Source organism: Theobroma cacao, chromosome 2, assembly GCF_000208745.1.
Source record: "Theobroma cacao cultivar B97-61/B2 chromosome 2, Criollo_cocoa_genome_V2, whole genome shotgun sequence".
Lineage (NCBI taxonomy): Eukaryota > Viridiplantae > Streptophyta > Magnoliopsida > Malvales > Malvaceae > Theobroma > Theobroma cacao.
The window spans coordinates 11,707,683-11,726,183 of NC_030851.1; the positions used below are offsets into that span (position 1 = coordinate 11,707,683).

General features: G+C 35.0%; 1 protein-coding gene and 1 pseudogene across 1 annotated transcript; one reads left to right on the forward strand and one right to left on the reverse strand.

Moving 5' to 3' along the window:
• On the reverse strand, positions 2,062-7,920 carry LOC18608776 (annotated as a pseudogene).
• Positions 12,019-16,407, forward strand: LOC18608777 (receptor-like protein kinase HSL1). Its single transcript, XM_018116030.1, has 2 exons — positions 12,019-14,846; positions 15,264-16,407. The coding sequence occupies exons 1-2, from the start codon at positions 12,254-12,256 to the stop codon at positions 15,653-15,655; spliced, it is 2,985 nt and encodes a 994-aa protein (XP_017971519.1). The 5' UTR covers positions 12,019-12,253; the 3' UTR covers positions 15,656-16,407.

The following is an 18,501-nucleotide window of genomic DNA, read 5'->3' on the forward strand; positions in this document are numbered from 1 at the left end:
GCGGCACAAACCCCAACTCCTTAACCCACAACCGGCGACATTTTTTGTTTCTTTTTTTTGTGGTTGTTCTCGGTTGCTAGAGGATCTAGGGTATTTTTTGATTTTGCAGGTTGCTTCGGGGTTTTCTAAAGCTTTTTCGATTCAAATTTTTGGCTTCTAGGATCTCCCCAATGCTACAGTGCCTCCTCCCTTTTATACTCGGTTCCTGGGCTTTGGAGGGGGCACACTCCACTACCTTGCCAGACGCGAATTTTTCGCGTCTGGTAGGGTGAGGGAGGTGTTTGGGTACTGGCAGGGGGCACGCTCCATTACCTTGCCAGAACTCATCTTTCATTTTTTTTAATTATTTATATATTTTATTTATTTTTTAGTGTCTATACTTGGTATTGTTTTTAATCTTTTTCTAATCCTTCTTTTTTTTTTCTTAAGTTTTTACCTTAAATAATGCATGAATAATGAATTTAAAAAGCTGTTGATTTTCTTTAATCATAGCTTTGTAGTGGGAAAGTTATGGAGATGATTGCAAAGAGCTTCAAAAACTTGCTATAAAAGTTTTAAATCTCATTTGTAGTGCCATGGGTTATGAAAGAAATTAGAGCACCTTTGATCATGTGCATTCTAAGAAAAGGAATCGTTTGGAGCAACAAAGACTAAATGCTCTTGTTTTTGTCAAATATAATATTTAACTTGAACTAAGACAATCTAAGAGAATAGAAAAAGGTGAAACATACGATCCAATTTGTCTTTCTGACATGAAATCGGATGATGAATGGATAACTGAAATGGAAGATCCTTGTTTATCTTAAGAAAATTCATGAATGGATATCCATGAATGCTTTGAAGATGAAGGGATTGAGACTAGCAAAAAAAGAAAGCATGGTATGTATTCGAAAATCTAAATTAATATATATATATATGCAACTTTAATATTTTTTTATTACATTTTAGATTAAAAGTGGATAACTTTATATTTTTATTCAATTTTAAACATTGGTCCAAGTAACTTGCCATTTGATGCTAAGAGAAAATTAAAATTATTTTGCAAAATGAAGATATTCAACCAATTGTTGAGGAGGAAGAAAACTTGTAAGATGAATAGGAAGATGAGATGGTTGTGCTAAGAGAAGATGAAGGTAATAATGATGATAATAACTTGGAGCTTGAGGATAAGGATGATGATCTAGAGCTTAGTGATGAATGATAATAATTAATAGCATTCATGAGTCGAGTGTTATGGAGCCTTTTGATTACTAATATTTCTAACTTTTGATAATTTTTGGAACTAGAAAAATAGAGATTAACTTGATGGTACAATTTCAAGTATATAGTTGTACTTGAAAAAAAATCCTCATACACCATGTTTTTGTATATTGTTACAAATACAATTCAAGATCTAAAAATGTCAAATTTTCATTGACTTTTTGTTAGCAAATTAACATGAAAAATGTATGTCTTATTTAAAAGTATATATTATTGAGGAGTATGTTGAAAGTTTATAATCATATTTTTAATTTATACCATATAATATTTGATCTTATAAATAAATATGACATTTTTTATTTTTTCTTTATTTTATATGTATACATATTATTTATAATTAATTTTAAAATTACATACCGCATCTTACGATGCGATATGATACTTGATACTCGATACTTAAAAAAAGAGTTTTGATACATGATACGTATCTTGATTTAACAATTATGCTTCCAATATATCTTTTTATTTAGGATCCATTTGGTAATCGTAAAGTAAGTTGTTAAAGGAAAATATTTTATGTGTAAAATATTGTATTGAAAAATTTAATGTTTTCTGTTGTTTGGATAAACTATCGAAAATATTTTTCGTTGTTTGGATTATCTTTTAGAAAATATTTTCCTCATCACTAAAATTATAAAAATTTTATAAATACCCATTCTCTAATATCTTTAGATGTTTGAAAATATTAATATTCATTAATTGTATATAACATCTAAAACTTAATTTTCAACATTAAAAATATAATATAATAATAAAATAACTGAAAATCTATGCATCAATTAAAATTAATAATCCTACGCAATAAAAACATTCTACATTAATAATAAAACATATTGCCCAACCCTTGATCTTGATGGCTAGATGCACTTGTCCAGCAGCGTTAGTGGCAAATTATTGAAACCCTATCTAAAAAAAAATAAAACATATGATTAATTATCCTATAAATTCATAAACTTACTAGCAATATAAAACTCAAATTAAAATTTTTAATTTTAAAATTCCAAAGAGGATGGCTTATGAAGATAATAGGTAAATGAATCTAAGTAGAACAGCAATTGCATTTTGGGCTGTCAAAGTAGCAAACACAGCAGCTTCATTAGACAAGGCAGAACCTCCACCAGCTAAATCAGACAGGGATCTAAATGCAAATAAAAGGCATCTTTTGCTGGTGATAGATCAGAGCAATTGCAGCGGTCTCCGTGTCAATTTGCAGTTGCATTGAACTTGGAGTTCAAGAATTCTCGATAAGCTCTATTGTCCACAAAGGCATTAAAGCTGACGCCTCTTTATACTCTCACCACCATTGGATTTCTTGGTAAGCAAGTTGCATCAACGCATCCACCAAGCCTCAAACCCTGTTTCGAGAAATTGAAATCAGAATCTACTGAAAGAATGTGTTATTTTTTAACCAAACATGAAGTCAAAGACAGAAATATGATACATCTTTTGGGATGCATTTACTTTACCTGAACTCCTTCTGCAATGGCAAAGTAACGCTCGTTGACTAGAACCCAGAAGGCATGCTGCCTCTGCTCAGGAATTCCATTCAGAGAAAATATTTCTTCGGGCTGTTACCAAACATTGTTGAGGAGGTTCTCTGAAGACTTATTGAATTTTGTGCCATTGCTGTAATTTGAAAACAAACCAATTTTTCTGGTGTAGTCTCCATTGGATTCTAAAGGTAGCTCATCCTCAGGTCCATCTCCATACCTCTTGAAACATTAATTAATTGCAAAAGAAAATTAGAAGGAACTGATCAATGTATAATTTTAAGAATCAAAAGGAAAGACAAAAGATTTCTAGCCTTTTAGGCACCATAATATAGAAGGTTTTGTATGACTAGTTTTTTCTTCTCAAACAAAATATCATTTTGCTCTTTCTTATTGCAAACAAGTAACATGTCTGGAAGATCCATATACAAAGCATAACAGGATAAATATAATCATAGTGCAGAAATCAAATAAGGGAGGTGTTAGGATAGTCTTGAATTGTGATTTAATTAGGATTGTTTAATTCTAATTACATTAGTATACCTTACAAAATAGTCTTTAAATCTAGTTAGATTAGAATAACAATTCCTAATTCTATTAGGATAAGATTCCTAATTATATTAGGATAAGGTTATTGTATTTTGCACTATAAAAGGACCCTATGGGTTAAAGAATAATTATCACCTAGATTTAGAGAGAGTGATTTAGGTGTACGTGGGATAAGGGTTATGAGTTTGAGACTGTTCTTGTAATCTCCTGATTTTTCTCTTAGTGAATTTTTCTCTATTGTTGTGCCCGTGGACGTAGGTCATCAAAAGACCGAACCACGTAAATTCTTGTGTTCTTGTGGGTGTGCTTGATTTCTTTCTTTCTTTATTCTATTGATTGGGTTAGATCTTGGGCAATTCTTTAGAGACAATTCCGCAATTTCCCAACAAACTGGTATCAGAGCTTCAAGGTCTTGGATCAATCTGAATCTCGCTATGGCAACTTCGTCGACCAAGTATGAGATTGAAAAGTTTAATGGAAGAAACGATTTCAGCCTGTGGCGTGTTAAGATGCGCGCATTGCTAGTGCAACAAGGACTGTTGAAGGCACTGAAGGGAAAAGAGCATCTTCCCTCGAATTTATCTGATGGTGAGAAAGATGACCTTATGGAAAAAGCACATAGTGCTATTCTCCTTGCTTTGTCTGATGAGGTGCTAAGAGAAGTCACGGATGAAGAATCTGCTGCTGCAGTGTGGTTTAAACTCGAAAGTATTTATATGACCAAGTCCCTGACGAATCGGCTTTATATGAAGCAACGATTGTATACTCTCAAGATGAGTGAAGGTACGTCCGTTAATACCCACATTGATGAATTTAATAGAGTTATTCTTGATTTAAAGAATATCGATGTTAAAATTGAGGATGAGGACCTAGCCCTAATTCTTTTATGTTCTTTGCCTCCATCGTATGAAAATTTCGTGGATACTATGCTTTACGGCCGAGACACTCTCACTTTCGAGGATGTAAGGGCATCTTTAAATTCCAAGGAATTAAAGAAGAAAGTTGGTGGTATTCGGAATGAAAATCAAGCAGAAGGTTTGGTTGTAAATAGAGGTAGAGGTAAAGAGAAAGGCTTAGACAGAAAAGGTAAATCTAGAGCAAAAGGGAAAACTTGCTGGAATTGTGGTCAGAAAGGGCATTTTCGTCAAGACTGTATCAAATTCAAGGATGATGAAAAGTTTAATAAGTCTGAGAATACTGCAAACGTGGTTGGAGATGACTTTGATACTTTTGAGGAAACTGATAATGTTCTTGCAATTACTAATTGTAACCTGATGGATACATGGATCTTGGATTCGGCTTGTTGCTTTCATATATGTCCTAGGCGTGATTGGTTTACAACTTATCAATCTGTTAATATGGGCACTGTACAATTAGGAGATGATTTCTCTCTCTCAGTTGTTGGAATTGGCACAATTAGAATCAAGATGTTTGATGGTATGGTAAGAACACTTGAGGTAAAACATGTCCCTGACATGAAAAAGAATTTAATATCCTTGAGTTTGTTAGATAAGAAGGGCTACAAATATAGTGGCCAAGATGGTGTCTTGAATGTATCTAAAGGAGCCTTAACTATCATGAAGGGCAAGTTATCCGGTGACCTTTATTGTCTAGTGGGAAACACGGTCATTGAAACTGTTTCTGTGGTCTCATCTAATGATCCTGAAGATGATGTAACACGTTTATGGAATATGAGATTTGGTCATATGAGCGAGAGAGGGATTAGAAAACTAAGTAAGCATAGTTTGCTGTGTGGTCAAAAGAGTGGAAAGCTAGATTTCTGTGAGCAACATAGAGTGAAATTTAGCACTAAAACTCATCAAACCAGGGGTACAGTAAACTACATCTATTTAGATTTGTGGGATCCTTCTCCGGTGGTATCAAAAGGTGGATCATTATACATGTGGATCTTTATTGATGATTTTTCAAGAAAGGTGTGGACGTATCTTCTAAAGGCTATGAGTGAAGTGTTAACCACCTTTTTGCATTGGAAGGTATTGATCGAGAAGCAGACTAAGAAAAGGATCGAGAGCTTTCGAACAAACAAAGGTTTGAAATTTTGCAAAGGTGAGTTTGGTCTATTCTACAAGAATGAGAAAATCGTTAGACATCGCACTGTCGACAAAACACCATATCAAAACGATATTGTAGAATTGATGAAGAAAACACTTTTGGAGAGAGCAAAATACGTGTTCTCAAATGTTGGCCTAACCAAAGTATTTTGGACAGAAGCTATCAACAAGGCTTGTTACTTGGTAAATCGGTCTCCATCAACTGCAATTGAATTTAAGACTCCCAAGGAAGTTTGGTCTGGTAAGCCTGCTGATTATTTTATATTGAGAGTATTTGGTTGTCCTGTTCATGTTCATGTGAGTGATGGTAAACTTGAGTTGAGGGCGACAGAGTGCATATTCCTAGGCTATGCATATGGGGTGAAGGGTTATTGGTTGTGGTGTACTGATTGTAAGTTCCCCAAGTTTATGGTGAGTCGGGATGTTACCTTTGACAAGTCTGCATTACTTTGTGGGATAAAGTCTAGAATTGCAAACACATCAGACCAAGAAGTTGGCAAGCAGGTGGAGCTTGAAATCAATGCTCTTGTGACAGTGCGAGATGATAGTGAAATCCAGAAAGAATTGCAAGAGGTACAAGAATTGGTATCTCAACGAAGCATTACTTGTATTGATGGTGATTTTGATTCTTATGTTTTATTTGTGGAAGTAGAGATTGAAGAGCCTTACTTTTATCATGAGAAAATTATATATGTCGAGTCTTCTAAGAAGATTGAGTCTCTACACTGGGATCAAACATGGGAGCTTGTGAAAACACCTAAAGTTACTATTGAAGTTGGCTTAGTGTGTGAAGGAGGTGCAAACATTAGTCGTAATGTGGTTGGCTTCTCCAAATCAGATTTTGCTGGTGATCTAGATAGTAGAAGATCTCAAACGGGGTATGTGTTCACTCTCTCAGGATCTGCAATCAGTTGGAAAGCAGTTCTTCAATCAACCTTTGCTTTGTCTACAACTGAAGCTGAATATATGGCTGTGACCGAGGCAGTGAAGGAGGCTTTGTGGCTTAAAGGCTTGGTTAGTGATCTTGGTTTTGAACAAACACAAACAGTTGTGTTTTGTGATAGTCAAAGTGCTATACATTTGACTAAAAATCAGATGTTTCATGAGAGAACCAAACACATCCAAGTCAAGTGTAACTTCGTTCGAGAGATTATTTCTAAAGGTGAGATTGTAGTAAAGAAAATAGCTACAGATGAAAATCCGGCAGATATGCTAACTAAGTCAGTTTCTGGGATAAAGTTCAAGCATTGCTTGGACTTGATCGGTGTTCGTAGTGCTTGAGGCCCATTGGGGCAGTGGCGGTGTCGACAGAGATTGGTTCGTAAGGTGGAGCTTGGTGAATTCAAGCCTAAGGTGGAGATTTGTTAGGATAGTCTTGAATTGTGATTTAATTAGGATTGTTTAATTCTAATTAAATTAGTATACCTTATAAATAGTCTTTAAATCTAGTTAGATTAGAATAACAATTTCTAATTCTATTAGGATAAGATTCCTAATTAAATTAGGATAAGGTTATTGTATTTGATACTATAAAAGGACCCTATGGGTTAAAGAATAATTATCACCTAGATTTAGAGAGAGTGATTTAGGTGTACGTGGGATAAGGGTTATGAGTTTGAGACTGTTCTTGTAATCTCCTGATTTTTTCTCTTAGTGAATTTTTCTCTTTTGTTGTGCCCGTGGACGTAGGTCATCAAAGAGGCCGAACCACGTAAATTCTTATGTTGTTGTGGGTGTACTTGATTTCTTTTTTTCTTTATTCTATTGATTGGGTTAGATCTTGGGCAATTCTTTAGAGACAATTCCGCAATTTCCCAACAGGAGGGGTTACTGTTGATAGATTATTTATAAATAGAAGAAGGCACCAAGCACAACAGGATAAACGCACAACTCAACTCAACTCAACAGTACAAAAAATTTTATACAAAACACCCAAAAGAAAGAGTGAAGAAAGGAGAGATTTATATCCAGATTTAAAGGAGGAAGGAGAGCAGAGCATACCTGGGCATTAAAAGAAGAAAAATGTTGCAGGAGGAAGCTAATCATGTTGCCAATGGAAGAAATCGAAGGTGGAGAAAAGAATGGTAAAGAAGGGACTTGGGGGACTTAGGGCAGAAAGCTTCTTCAGCTGGGAGGAAATTATCTTGCGTCGCTTGACGGTTTAAGGCAATTTACGGCATCGACAAATCTTTTTTCCATTTATTTGTAAAATTTTTCATAAAGTAAAAATATTTTCAAATTACCAAACATCATTAAGTGAACTCCAGTCAAAACAAACGGACCCTTAATTGCAATGTTTTTTCTCTTGTTATCAAGATTCCGTTTGCAACTGGTAAATAGAGTATGTTAGAACTCGGAAATACGAGAATTAGCTACTTATGTTTTCCACGAAGCTAACGTGCAACGCTGCAGCTTGTAAGCAACGACGTCAATCACTTCAAATTACCGGGGCTAGCAACTAATTCCTTGGTGTGAGAAAAACACAAAAGTTTGTCTTGTCCAATTAACTTTCCTGTATCATAGAGAACCATATTGTTATCATCCAAGTGAAGATCGAAGAAATTGCACTTAAAAAAAATTTCCAACTTGGTTGGCTTGATTAGACACACATCAGACATCCACTGCTTCTATTTTTTTTTATATAATTTAAAAAAAGAGAATTTAAATCTTATATTTAAAAAAAAAAAAAAATCATTCCACAACCAATGATACTGCACCAACCATGTTAACGCGTGTTTTGCAACTTTCCAAAGCTTTCCGATTGGTTCTTATTCTAAAGATTAGACTGGGAGAGTTGTTTAGGAGTCAAACATCAATCAAATCTTGATGCACAGCTAGCATTTCCCTCTTGATAGCGATGACATTTGATCAGGACACCGTTAGATAAAAGATTAAAGAATAGCAAATTAGCAGTCTACGACTCCAAGGAAGAGTCAGAAATACACATTTCTTTGCCGGCATGGAGCCATTAAACATCTATTTAAGTAGTGTGATTAAGCGTCCCCCCAAATTGAAATATTCTGCCAATGAATTGACAGTTTGATGATTCTATTGCATGCATGATGAGTGGCCTGATCTGTTAGTGAGACCAACAAACAACAAACGCAATCTTACATCAAGAAAGGCCGATTTCACTGTTCATCAGACATTATGCACAGGAGGGCCTAATTATTATCACCGAAAGTTCCGAGTTTGCACAGGGAGTGTGCTGTTTGGAATTGAAGAATTGGTAAGTTTCTGTCTCAGTAGTCAACCAGTCTAGCGACAGAGCGGTCCACCTGAAATTATTATTACTTCATAATTAGATTGACATCATCGTCCTTTGGATGAGATTGCTCTGTTACCTGAGGGAAATGAAACCATGAATACCGCAATATTGTCTTCCTTGTTGTTTTGCCAATGTATGAAGACTTGAATCAGGCATTATAAATTAATGAAACAGGGACCTTGGGACAAGGCCAAAATAACCCTGGTTAAGTTTGCTGTTTACATACATCATTATTCTCTTCTTCGTCTTCTTCTTCTTCTGTCTGAAACAAATAGGGTGAGGGTAACCATCCATAATTATTATTAATCTGCAATTATTTAACTGCAACTATTTTGAACAAGTCCAGTGAAATAATATACAGGTAAAACCACTGGGATGCCAAGGTCAAACTCACGCCATTATTTCTCTAGGAAAACTGAATTGAAAACTACAATATTTGGCCACTTAAATCTGAACCACCAAGACGACGGTATTCCTCCAGGACGGTTGAATGCTTGCATCGAGGTAGTATTTAATATGAGAAAAGTAAAAATATATTTTTATAATGTGTTTAATTAAATTATATTATAATATTTGTTTTGTAACATATCACTGTAATGTAATCATATTACAGTTAAGAGATATAATATAATTACAATTCAAAATCAATGCAATCACATTACATTACACTCTGTAATATTATTGAAGACGTTTTTACTTTTCAATTTTATTACTTTGTTAAAAATATTTTATAATATTATAATTAAAATAAAAAATATAATATAAAAATTAGAAACAAAAAAAAATATAATATAAAAATTAAAATTTATATAATATAGGTAAAAGAAATTAAAACAAAATATATAATATAAAAAATTATATTAAAAAATGAAAATAAAATATATAATAAAAATAAAAGTAAAATATATGATATTAAAAATATATTTAAGAGATAATATTATATAAAACTTAACAATAAAAAACATAAGTATATTAAACTTGTAATTTAATAAATAAGAGTAATTTTAAAAATTAACATTACATTATTAATAAATTACTGGTAAATCAAACGCTGTAATATTATTTTTTATATATTTTTAATTATTATTTTATTTATATATCAAATATTGTAATATTATTTTTTTATAACTACATTACTTATAATTACATTATTTATAATTATACTACATTGTAAAATACTAATTGTCATTCAAATATTTTCAAGGATTTGCATAACAATGATCAAGGCTGCATTGTTTGTATACTTCAAAAAAGTAAAATCTCATTCTACACTCAACCTAACCGAGAGAAGCTGTCCACCTAGAAGTAGAAGTTAGAGATGACTAGATGAATTGATCCCAGCATCTGCATGCCTGATACTATAACATTACTGTAGCAAGTAGTTGGCTTACTGATCAGAAAAGCGGATGTGGTCATGTAAACAAGATTGCATAATTTTCGCTGCCTCGCCTTTGTCTTTGTACTTGCATTTCCATGTATCATTGTCAACAAATGCAACTGGTTCATCATTGGTGCATTCCGATGTCTCGTCCATAAAGTGTTTTTTAAATATGTAAAATCAGAATTCATTTGACATGACAATGACTGAAATTGTTGTCTGAATTTGGACTTAGAACTTCATATTATCACCTCTGACATGAAGTGATCAGCAATATAAAACTTTTTTAGAAAAATCTTTAAAGTTTTAACAAATGTAACAAGAATTGCCAATTATTCAGTGGAAGGATGATTGATGATGAATCTTACTCGGAATGCACTTTGCGCAATCTTTATCAGTCAAAAAAAGCAGTTGTGTTAGGCAAATGGGTGGTGTGGTATCAATTCCTATTTACCAAACAATTACAGCCTTTTGAAATTTGAGAGAATGGTGATGGGATTCCTCGGTCGTAATCACAAACATGAGCATGTTTTTCAACAAGTAGTTGCCCTTGGGACCCTTGCTTTAAGAGTAATTTGTCAAAACGCACGTGCTTAGAAATTCCTTGCTTGCGTAACTGTACTTCCATTCCGTAATTTATTCTGGTATTGTTCTTTGCTTAGAAGAATAATCAAGAACAATACGTATAAATTACTAGAAGATAATCACTCCCAAAAGATAGTTAGGAATCAATTGTTACATCATGTGCAGGTGGGAAGAAATTCTAGAAGGCCAGAACAATGAAAAAGAAGAGGGGAAGAAAAGGGGAGCCCTTCACTGTCCGATTCAATGAATGAAATCCATTTGTTGTTTATGCTTTAATGCTTACTAAGTTGCTTTTTGAAGCAGTAGGTGTAGTAATATCACTGCATCGAAAGCAAATTTTCTCTTGTATGGTGACAACTGACAAGATGCAGAGAGCCCACCTCCACAAATCATTCAAACTTGCCTTTTTACGTTTCAAACTTGAATGTTCAAACTCTCTGGATTCCAAACTCCAGATGCAGACAAAGGCCCGGCCCCAGGTGTCTCTTTTCTAAAGGATTATATCATAAAATAAAATCTAGGCCTTTTAGCCCCATAGATCCCTGTCAAACAGCCATAGAGTAGACCTTTAAAACTGGGTTCTTGCCCTTTGTCATTATGCTTTTTCTTTTCCCGGTAGAATTTTATTGCAATAATTCTTCTGGTTATATTATTCCTATGGGGGTGGAGCCAGCAACAACATATAATTTCCCATTTGTTTTTATATGGCAAGGATGGAAGCATAAATTTCCTTCTTTCTTATTTGCGTAAAATGATGAGTTCACGAGAAGTGATAATAGAGGAAACCATCACATTCGTAATTACTAGGCCTAGTATTTAGTTAGTGGTTACCAATATTCCACATGACAGAATATATTGGCATTCTAGAAAACCACTTACTGTAACTCATTCTAGTATTCTATCTAACTTTCAAAAAACAAAAAAAAAAAAAAAAGGATTCGGTCTTCCACAAACATTCTCAAACTTCATCTTACCCGTAAAAATCCAAGTCCCCACAATGTGACATTCCATCATTATACATCACGTGAATACTAATCATGTCCATCACAGCTCAGGATCTTTCAAACCTTATTAATTAACTTTCAACTAATCCTTTTCTCTAAGCTCTTCAATAATGTTTGGGCAAACATTATCCATTTTTCCATATTCTCTCACAGTGAGGAGAATCTAGCTCATTGTCTGTGTTATCTCAGACGCTCATTGCTTAGCACACTCTGTAATATCAACTGTATAAGTAATAATTATATATTGGCATTGTTTCCAAAAGCACTGTCTTTACTGACTCAATTGACTGCAAAATTTCCCATCGTTGAATCATTTGTCAAAGTTTCAGACAACTTTTTAGACTAGAAAATGTGTCCACAATTTCAATTTGCCCGATCCTTATCATAATCTGTCTCATCCAATCCAAGCAACGAGCCAAGGCCCCACTCCCCCCCACCCTAACCCCTGTCCCGGGGCTCTGCTCCTCTTCAAAAATCCAACACTTGCAGCAACCTCAAACGTCCCCCCTCAAAACCCACAAAACTACGAAACCAAGTGGAAAGAAAGTGAGTTAAGTGAACGCAAAAGTCTTAACCCCCCCTCTTGGCTCTCACTTGACCTCAAAAACCCAAAACCCAACACCGTAATAAAAGAACCAAAGCAGAAAATGAACCCAGAATTGCAGACAATGTTTCTGGTTTTCTTGCTTCTGTTTCTGAATCCTCTGCCTCATGCTTCTGCTCTAAACCAGGAAGGTCTGTACCTCCAGCGAGTCAAGCAAAGCCTTTCCGACCCAACCAACGCCCTCTCCTCCTGGAACGACCGAGACGACACGCCATGCAATTGGCGCGGCATTTCCTGCGACTCGGTAACGGGACGAGTCAATTCGGTGAACCTTTCTGATTTCCAACTAGCCGGACCTTTCCCGGTTTTCCTTTGCCGCCTCCCTTCTATTAGCTCCATCTCTCTCGTCAACAACTTCATCAACTCATCCCTGCCCTCTGATCTCTCCACCTGTCAAAATCTAACTACCCTCAATCTCTCACAGAACCTCATTGTGGGGTCTCTCCCCGACTCCCTGGCTGAAATTCCGACACTGAAAAATGTAATTCTCTTCGGAAATAACTTCTCAGGTGAAATTCCCGCGAGTTTTGGACGATTCCAACGGCTCGAGCTGTTGAATTTGGCGGGAAATCTCCTCAACGGAACGATTCCTCCTTTCCTGGGAAACATTTCGACTCTCAAAGAACTCGACCTTGCTTATAACCCGTTTTTGCCGAGTCATATACCAAGTGAACTCGGTAACCTAACGAATCTCGAGCAGCTCTTTCTTGCCGGTTGTAACCTCGTGGATCAGATTCCGCCACGTTTCAGTCGTTTGAGTGGGCTTATAAACCTTGATTTGTCCTTCAACCGGCTCACTGGGTCGATCCCCAGTTCGATTTCCGAGTTGAAAAAAATTGAGCAACTTGAGTTATATAACAACTCTTTATCCGGTGGGTTGCCATTAACTATGGGGAATTTAACTACATTGAAGCGATTCGACGCGTCCATGAACGAGTTAACAGGGACAATTCCGACCGGGTTATGCGGGTTACAGCTTGAGTCATTGAATCTTTTTGATAACAGGCTTGAAGGGACTTTACCAGAGAGCATAACTCGGTCAAAAGACTTGCGCGAGCTGAAATTGTTCAACAACAAACTCCGTGGGCGTTTGCCGAGTCAACTCGGTGAAAACTCGCCATTGCAAAGTCTGGATTTGTCTTACAATCAATTTTCTGGTGAAATCCCGGAGAATCTGTGTGCAAAGGGGCAATTAGAGGATCTGGTCTTGATTTACAATTCATTTTCGGGTAAAATCCCGGAAAGTCTAGGTAAATGCTGGAGCTTGGGCCGGGTTCGGTTCAAGCACAACCATTTCTCGGGTCGGGTCCCAGACGGGTTCTGGGGTCTACCCAGAGTATTCTTGCTTGAACTTGCTGAAAATTCCTTTAGTGGGCAAATTTCAAAGACGATCTCAAGTGCTCATAACCTCTCAGTTCTGTCAATTTCCAACAACCCGTTTTCCGGGTCGTTACCTGATGAAATCGGGTCATTGAAGACACTGGTAGAAATATCTGCTAGTGGAAACGGGTTCACGGGTCGGATTCCTGGATCTTTTGTGAAATTAAGGCAGTTGGTTAGGCTTGATCTTAGTGAAAATGAGCTTGATGGAGGGATCCCGGAAGGAATTAAGGGATGGATGAATTTGAATGAGTTGAATTTGGGTAACAATAAGCTATCTGGTAGTATTCCTCGTGATATTGGCAGCTTGCCCGTGCTTAATTATCTTGATCTTTCTAGTAACTCATTTTCTGGGAAAATCCCAATTGAGTTGCAGAATTTAAAGCTCAATGTGCTTAATTTGTCGAATAACCGACTTTCAGGAGAGCTCCCTCCTATCTATGCTAAGGAAATGTACAGGAATAGCTTTGTGGGGAATCCCGGACTATGTGATGATTTGGAGGGTCTTTGTCCAACGATTGGTAAATCTAAGAACCAGGGTTACATGTGGATCCTCAGATGCATCTTTGTGCTTGCTGGCTTGGTTTTTGTTGTAGGAGTCGTTTGGTTCTACATGAAGTACCGGAGTTTCAAAAAGAGCAAGAAAGGAGCTACTATATTGAAGTGGAGATCGTTTCATAAGCTTGGGTTTAGTGAATTTGAGATTGCTGATTGCCTCAAGGAAGAGAATGTGATAGGAAGTGGAGCTTCTGGCAAAGTTTACAAAGTTGTGCTTAGAAATGGTGAAGCAGTGGCAGTGAAGAAACTCAGTGGAGGTGTTAAGAAAGGGGATTCTTTGAGCGCTGATACAGAAAGAGATGAGTTTGAAAGTGAAGTTGAAACACTGGGAAAGATTAGACACAAGAATATTGTGAGACTGTGGTGTTGTTGCAATGCTGGAGATAGCAAACTTTTAGTTTACGAGTATATGCCAAATGGGAGCTTGGGGGATTTGTTGCATAGTAGCAAGGGGGGCTTGTTAGATTGGCCCACTAGGTATAAGATTGCTTTAGATGCAGCGGAGGGGTTATCCTATTTGCATCATGACTGTGTTCCTCCAATTGTTCATCGGGATGTGAAATCAAACAATATATTGTTGGATGGAGAATTTGGTGCGAGAGTTGCAGATTTTGGAGTTGCTAAGATCGTTAAAAGAGTTGGCAAAGGTGCAGAATCAATGTCTGCGATTGCGGGCTCTTATGGTTACATTGCACCAGGTTTGTTACTTCTTGATGCTTGTTCATTAAATTGCTCCCAAATTTAATTTCCCCTCTTCATGTTGAATGTTTCAGTACTTCTGTTGGTTGGCTAATAGCACTACCTGAGTACCTGTTTTATTTGATATCTTGTGATCTGTTCATCAAATCAATGGTGCCAGCTACTCCTTTAAATCAGTGATTTCAAGATTCTTTTCTAAATCTTAATTTTGGAGTTTAAATCCACCGTCTATGTGATTGTTGCTTCATTACAACTCTCAGTTTAAGCTTGGATAAGTGACTGCATTGGCTTACTAACATGAACTTTGTTAGACATTATAATCCTCCTATAATTAAGAGTCACTAGTAATCCTTCCTGCAAAATCTTTTTTACCGCTTATTCTTCAATTTGCTCATTTTGTCTTAATTTCAATGCAGAATATGCCTATACCCTAAGAGTGAATGAGAAGAGTGACATCTACAGTTTTGGGGTTGTCATCTTAGAGCTGGTTACTGGGAAACCCCCAACTGATCCAGAGTTTGGGGAGAAAGATGTGGTAAAATGGGTCTGTGCTACCTGCGACCAGAAGGGTGTGGATCAAGTAATCGACCCCAGATTGGACTCTACGTACAAGGAAGAAATTTGCAGGGTACTCGATATTGGTCTCCTCTGCACTAACGCTCTTCCCATTAACCGCCCGTCAATGCGGAAGGTGGTGAAATTGTTGCAAGAGGCTGGAGGGGAGAACAAGTCCAAAGCTGGTAAGGATGGAAAGCTCTCCCCATATTATTACAACGAGGAAGCCTCTGATCAAGGTAGTGTAGTATAGTTCAATCAGTTGAAACTGGAGAATCCCTCTGAAATTCAACTTGCTCACGCATGATAGGTTTCCTGGGGGAGAGGAAATGGTACAGTAACAAGAGAGGGCAATAAAAATTGACAGTGCCCCACTTTGAGAAGTATACCAAGGAGTTAGAAGAACACAGAGTAAGACATTGGACGGTGTCAGTGTCTGGAATTCTGATTGGTGTTTCTTCTCTGGTTAGGTAATGGTAACAAGGCAAAAATGAAGAATGCAAAACATTTATTTCCATAAGCAAGTAAGCAACCGCTGTAGTACAATTGTACAAATAGTTTGTCAAAATTTTGAAAAAGATCCCAAGCTAGAGTGGCTCATTCTCCTTTTTATTTATTTTTAATTTTTATACTTATGCCGTGAAAAAAAAAAAACCAGAGTGATGCTCTGGTTGCCTACTTGAATGAAGATAGCTAGCTGTATTGCCGCCCTTCATAAGTGAATTGGGCCCTTTGTCGCTCTTTCATGGCAGCAAACATGTGGCTCACAAGAAAATGATAGGATGCCTTGTCAAATTGACTGTAGCTGTTTTTAATGAACAATGGACCCAAGCTCCATCTTCAGTCTTGACTGTTTGGGGTAGCAAGAGGTTGTTCGGGGGTGGATAGCCACGCCTGCTTGATCTTTTGGTTTTTGTAGGTAGACTTCAACTGTTGAAGAAAAACGAAAGAGCACTGAAAAGTCCATAGGACATTGATAAAATTCTATATTGTTGTATGGTTTAACAGCTCCTTACCTAACTCTCACCCTTTACCCACTTGACCTATTTTTTATTTTTCTTTGTTCGCCTTAATCGTCCATTTGAGCTGAACTCCAGGTTGTTGTTCACAAAAATTAAAAAAAAAAGAATATTAATTATATATGAGCATCAAGTTGATGAATATAAGGTTTTATTGAGTAATTAGTTAATAAAGAGTTGAAAATTATTAATTTCTGGATGAAGGTTTACATTGGTGTTTTAACACTTATATTACCTACGTTGCACGATTAGTATTTATATAATCAAAGATGCTTATATACAAGACATATACACAAATATAATAACTTTTCAATTTTCTCTTAATAGAACAATCTCCTCATATATAATTCCAATTCATTGGAATAAAATTTTAAAATAAAATCTATATTCTTTTATCAAATATCATCAACAAATTCAAAATAAATGTGATTTAATTATTTTTTCTAAATTTTATTTACAAATCAATAATTAATAAAACACGAAAAGATTGGAACGAATATGATGGTTTTTATTCCTACTAATTTAGCTAAATTCGGTGGTCAATAGAATATCAAAAGTTTTTCCAGTATGGAATTAATTTGTTTTCTTTTCTTTTTTTTTTAAAGTTTATTTCTAAATCATTACTGATGGTATAACAAATACTTGAAATCAATATGATAATCTCTTATAGCTTTCTCTTTCCTATCATTTATGCAGACAAAAAGAAATTAATGAGCTATTCACAAAAAACTTTTTATTTTAAATCAAATGATCGCATTTCCAAAATTCATCATCAAAACCCCAAAATTAAAGTATATATGTTCATAAAGCTCACAATACATCATTTTCAAACTTTATTGTTGGCATTTAATGTGCAGAAGTTAAGCTTAGGAGTTCAACATTTAACACTTTTTTATTCAAAAAATATAAATACTAAATCTATTTTTCAAAATCCTAACTTTTGTATAATTTCACACAAACTTTGCGTTGAAAATAAGATAAAAAAATTTGGAGACAAATAACAATTTTATTGATTAGATGTGTTAGAAAATTTTTAAAATAAATAAGATAATCCTTTGATTTTTTTCTTAATATTCAGTTCAAGGGTTTTGATGACTTGATGTTAAATCGAAGTTCTTCCAAATTTTTTCAAATTCAGAATTTCCAACATTTATTGTTGGCATTTAATGTCTAGAAGTTAAGCTTAGGTGTTCAACATTTAAAACTTTTTTATTCAAAAAATATTCATATTTAATTTATTGTTCAAAAACTTAATTTTTGTATAATTATACACCCAAATTTGGTATAGAAAATAAGACAAGAAAGCTTTGCGACAGATAACAATTGTATTGATTAGATGTGCAAGTACAATCTCTGAAAATTCATTAAAATAAAAGAATAATTTGTTGATTCTTTTCTTCAACACATATCCGCTTCAAGAGTTGTGATGACTTGATTTTGAACAAATGAAATTGATCTCCTTTCTTGGGTTGGAACAAGATCAAATAGCAATTTCTTGAAAAATCTTGAGGCCTAATATATCAACTTTTTCAAGTTTGGTGAAAGGGTTTATATTTGATATAATGACAGTGTATAGAAGCTATACATTGTCAAGTCATCAAAGTATGTCACCTTATTAGTGGGATAAAACAAATATTCATTAAGAACTTAAAACTAAATATTGAAAAATTTGTAACATTTAATGAGGTAAAAAAATTAAATTTTTTTTTACTCTCTTTAAATTCTCTTCCACATTTCTCTCTAAGCCTTCTGATCTCAAAATTTTTTATAGATCTTCCACGCCTTTCTCAAAAATCTTTAGGATCTTGTTTTTCTTCTTTTCGGTTTAAGATTGTTTTTTTTTTTTTGAGTTTAAAGTGTAAAATAGAAGAGTAAATTTTTCTCTAAACTCTAATCCACCCTTCCCTCTAACCTTCTCTTGTTCTCTTTAAAGAATCGAAAATTTATTCAAGTTCAACTTTACTTTATATGTGATTGATTATGATTTGAAATCGATAGTAAAATTTTCAATTTAAAGTGTGAGATTTGAGATTGAGAGTCTTCAATCTATATTCTTGTTATAAATTCAATTAACTATTTT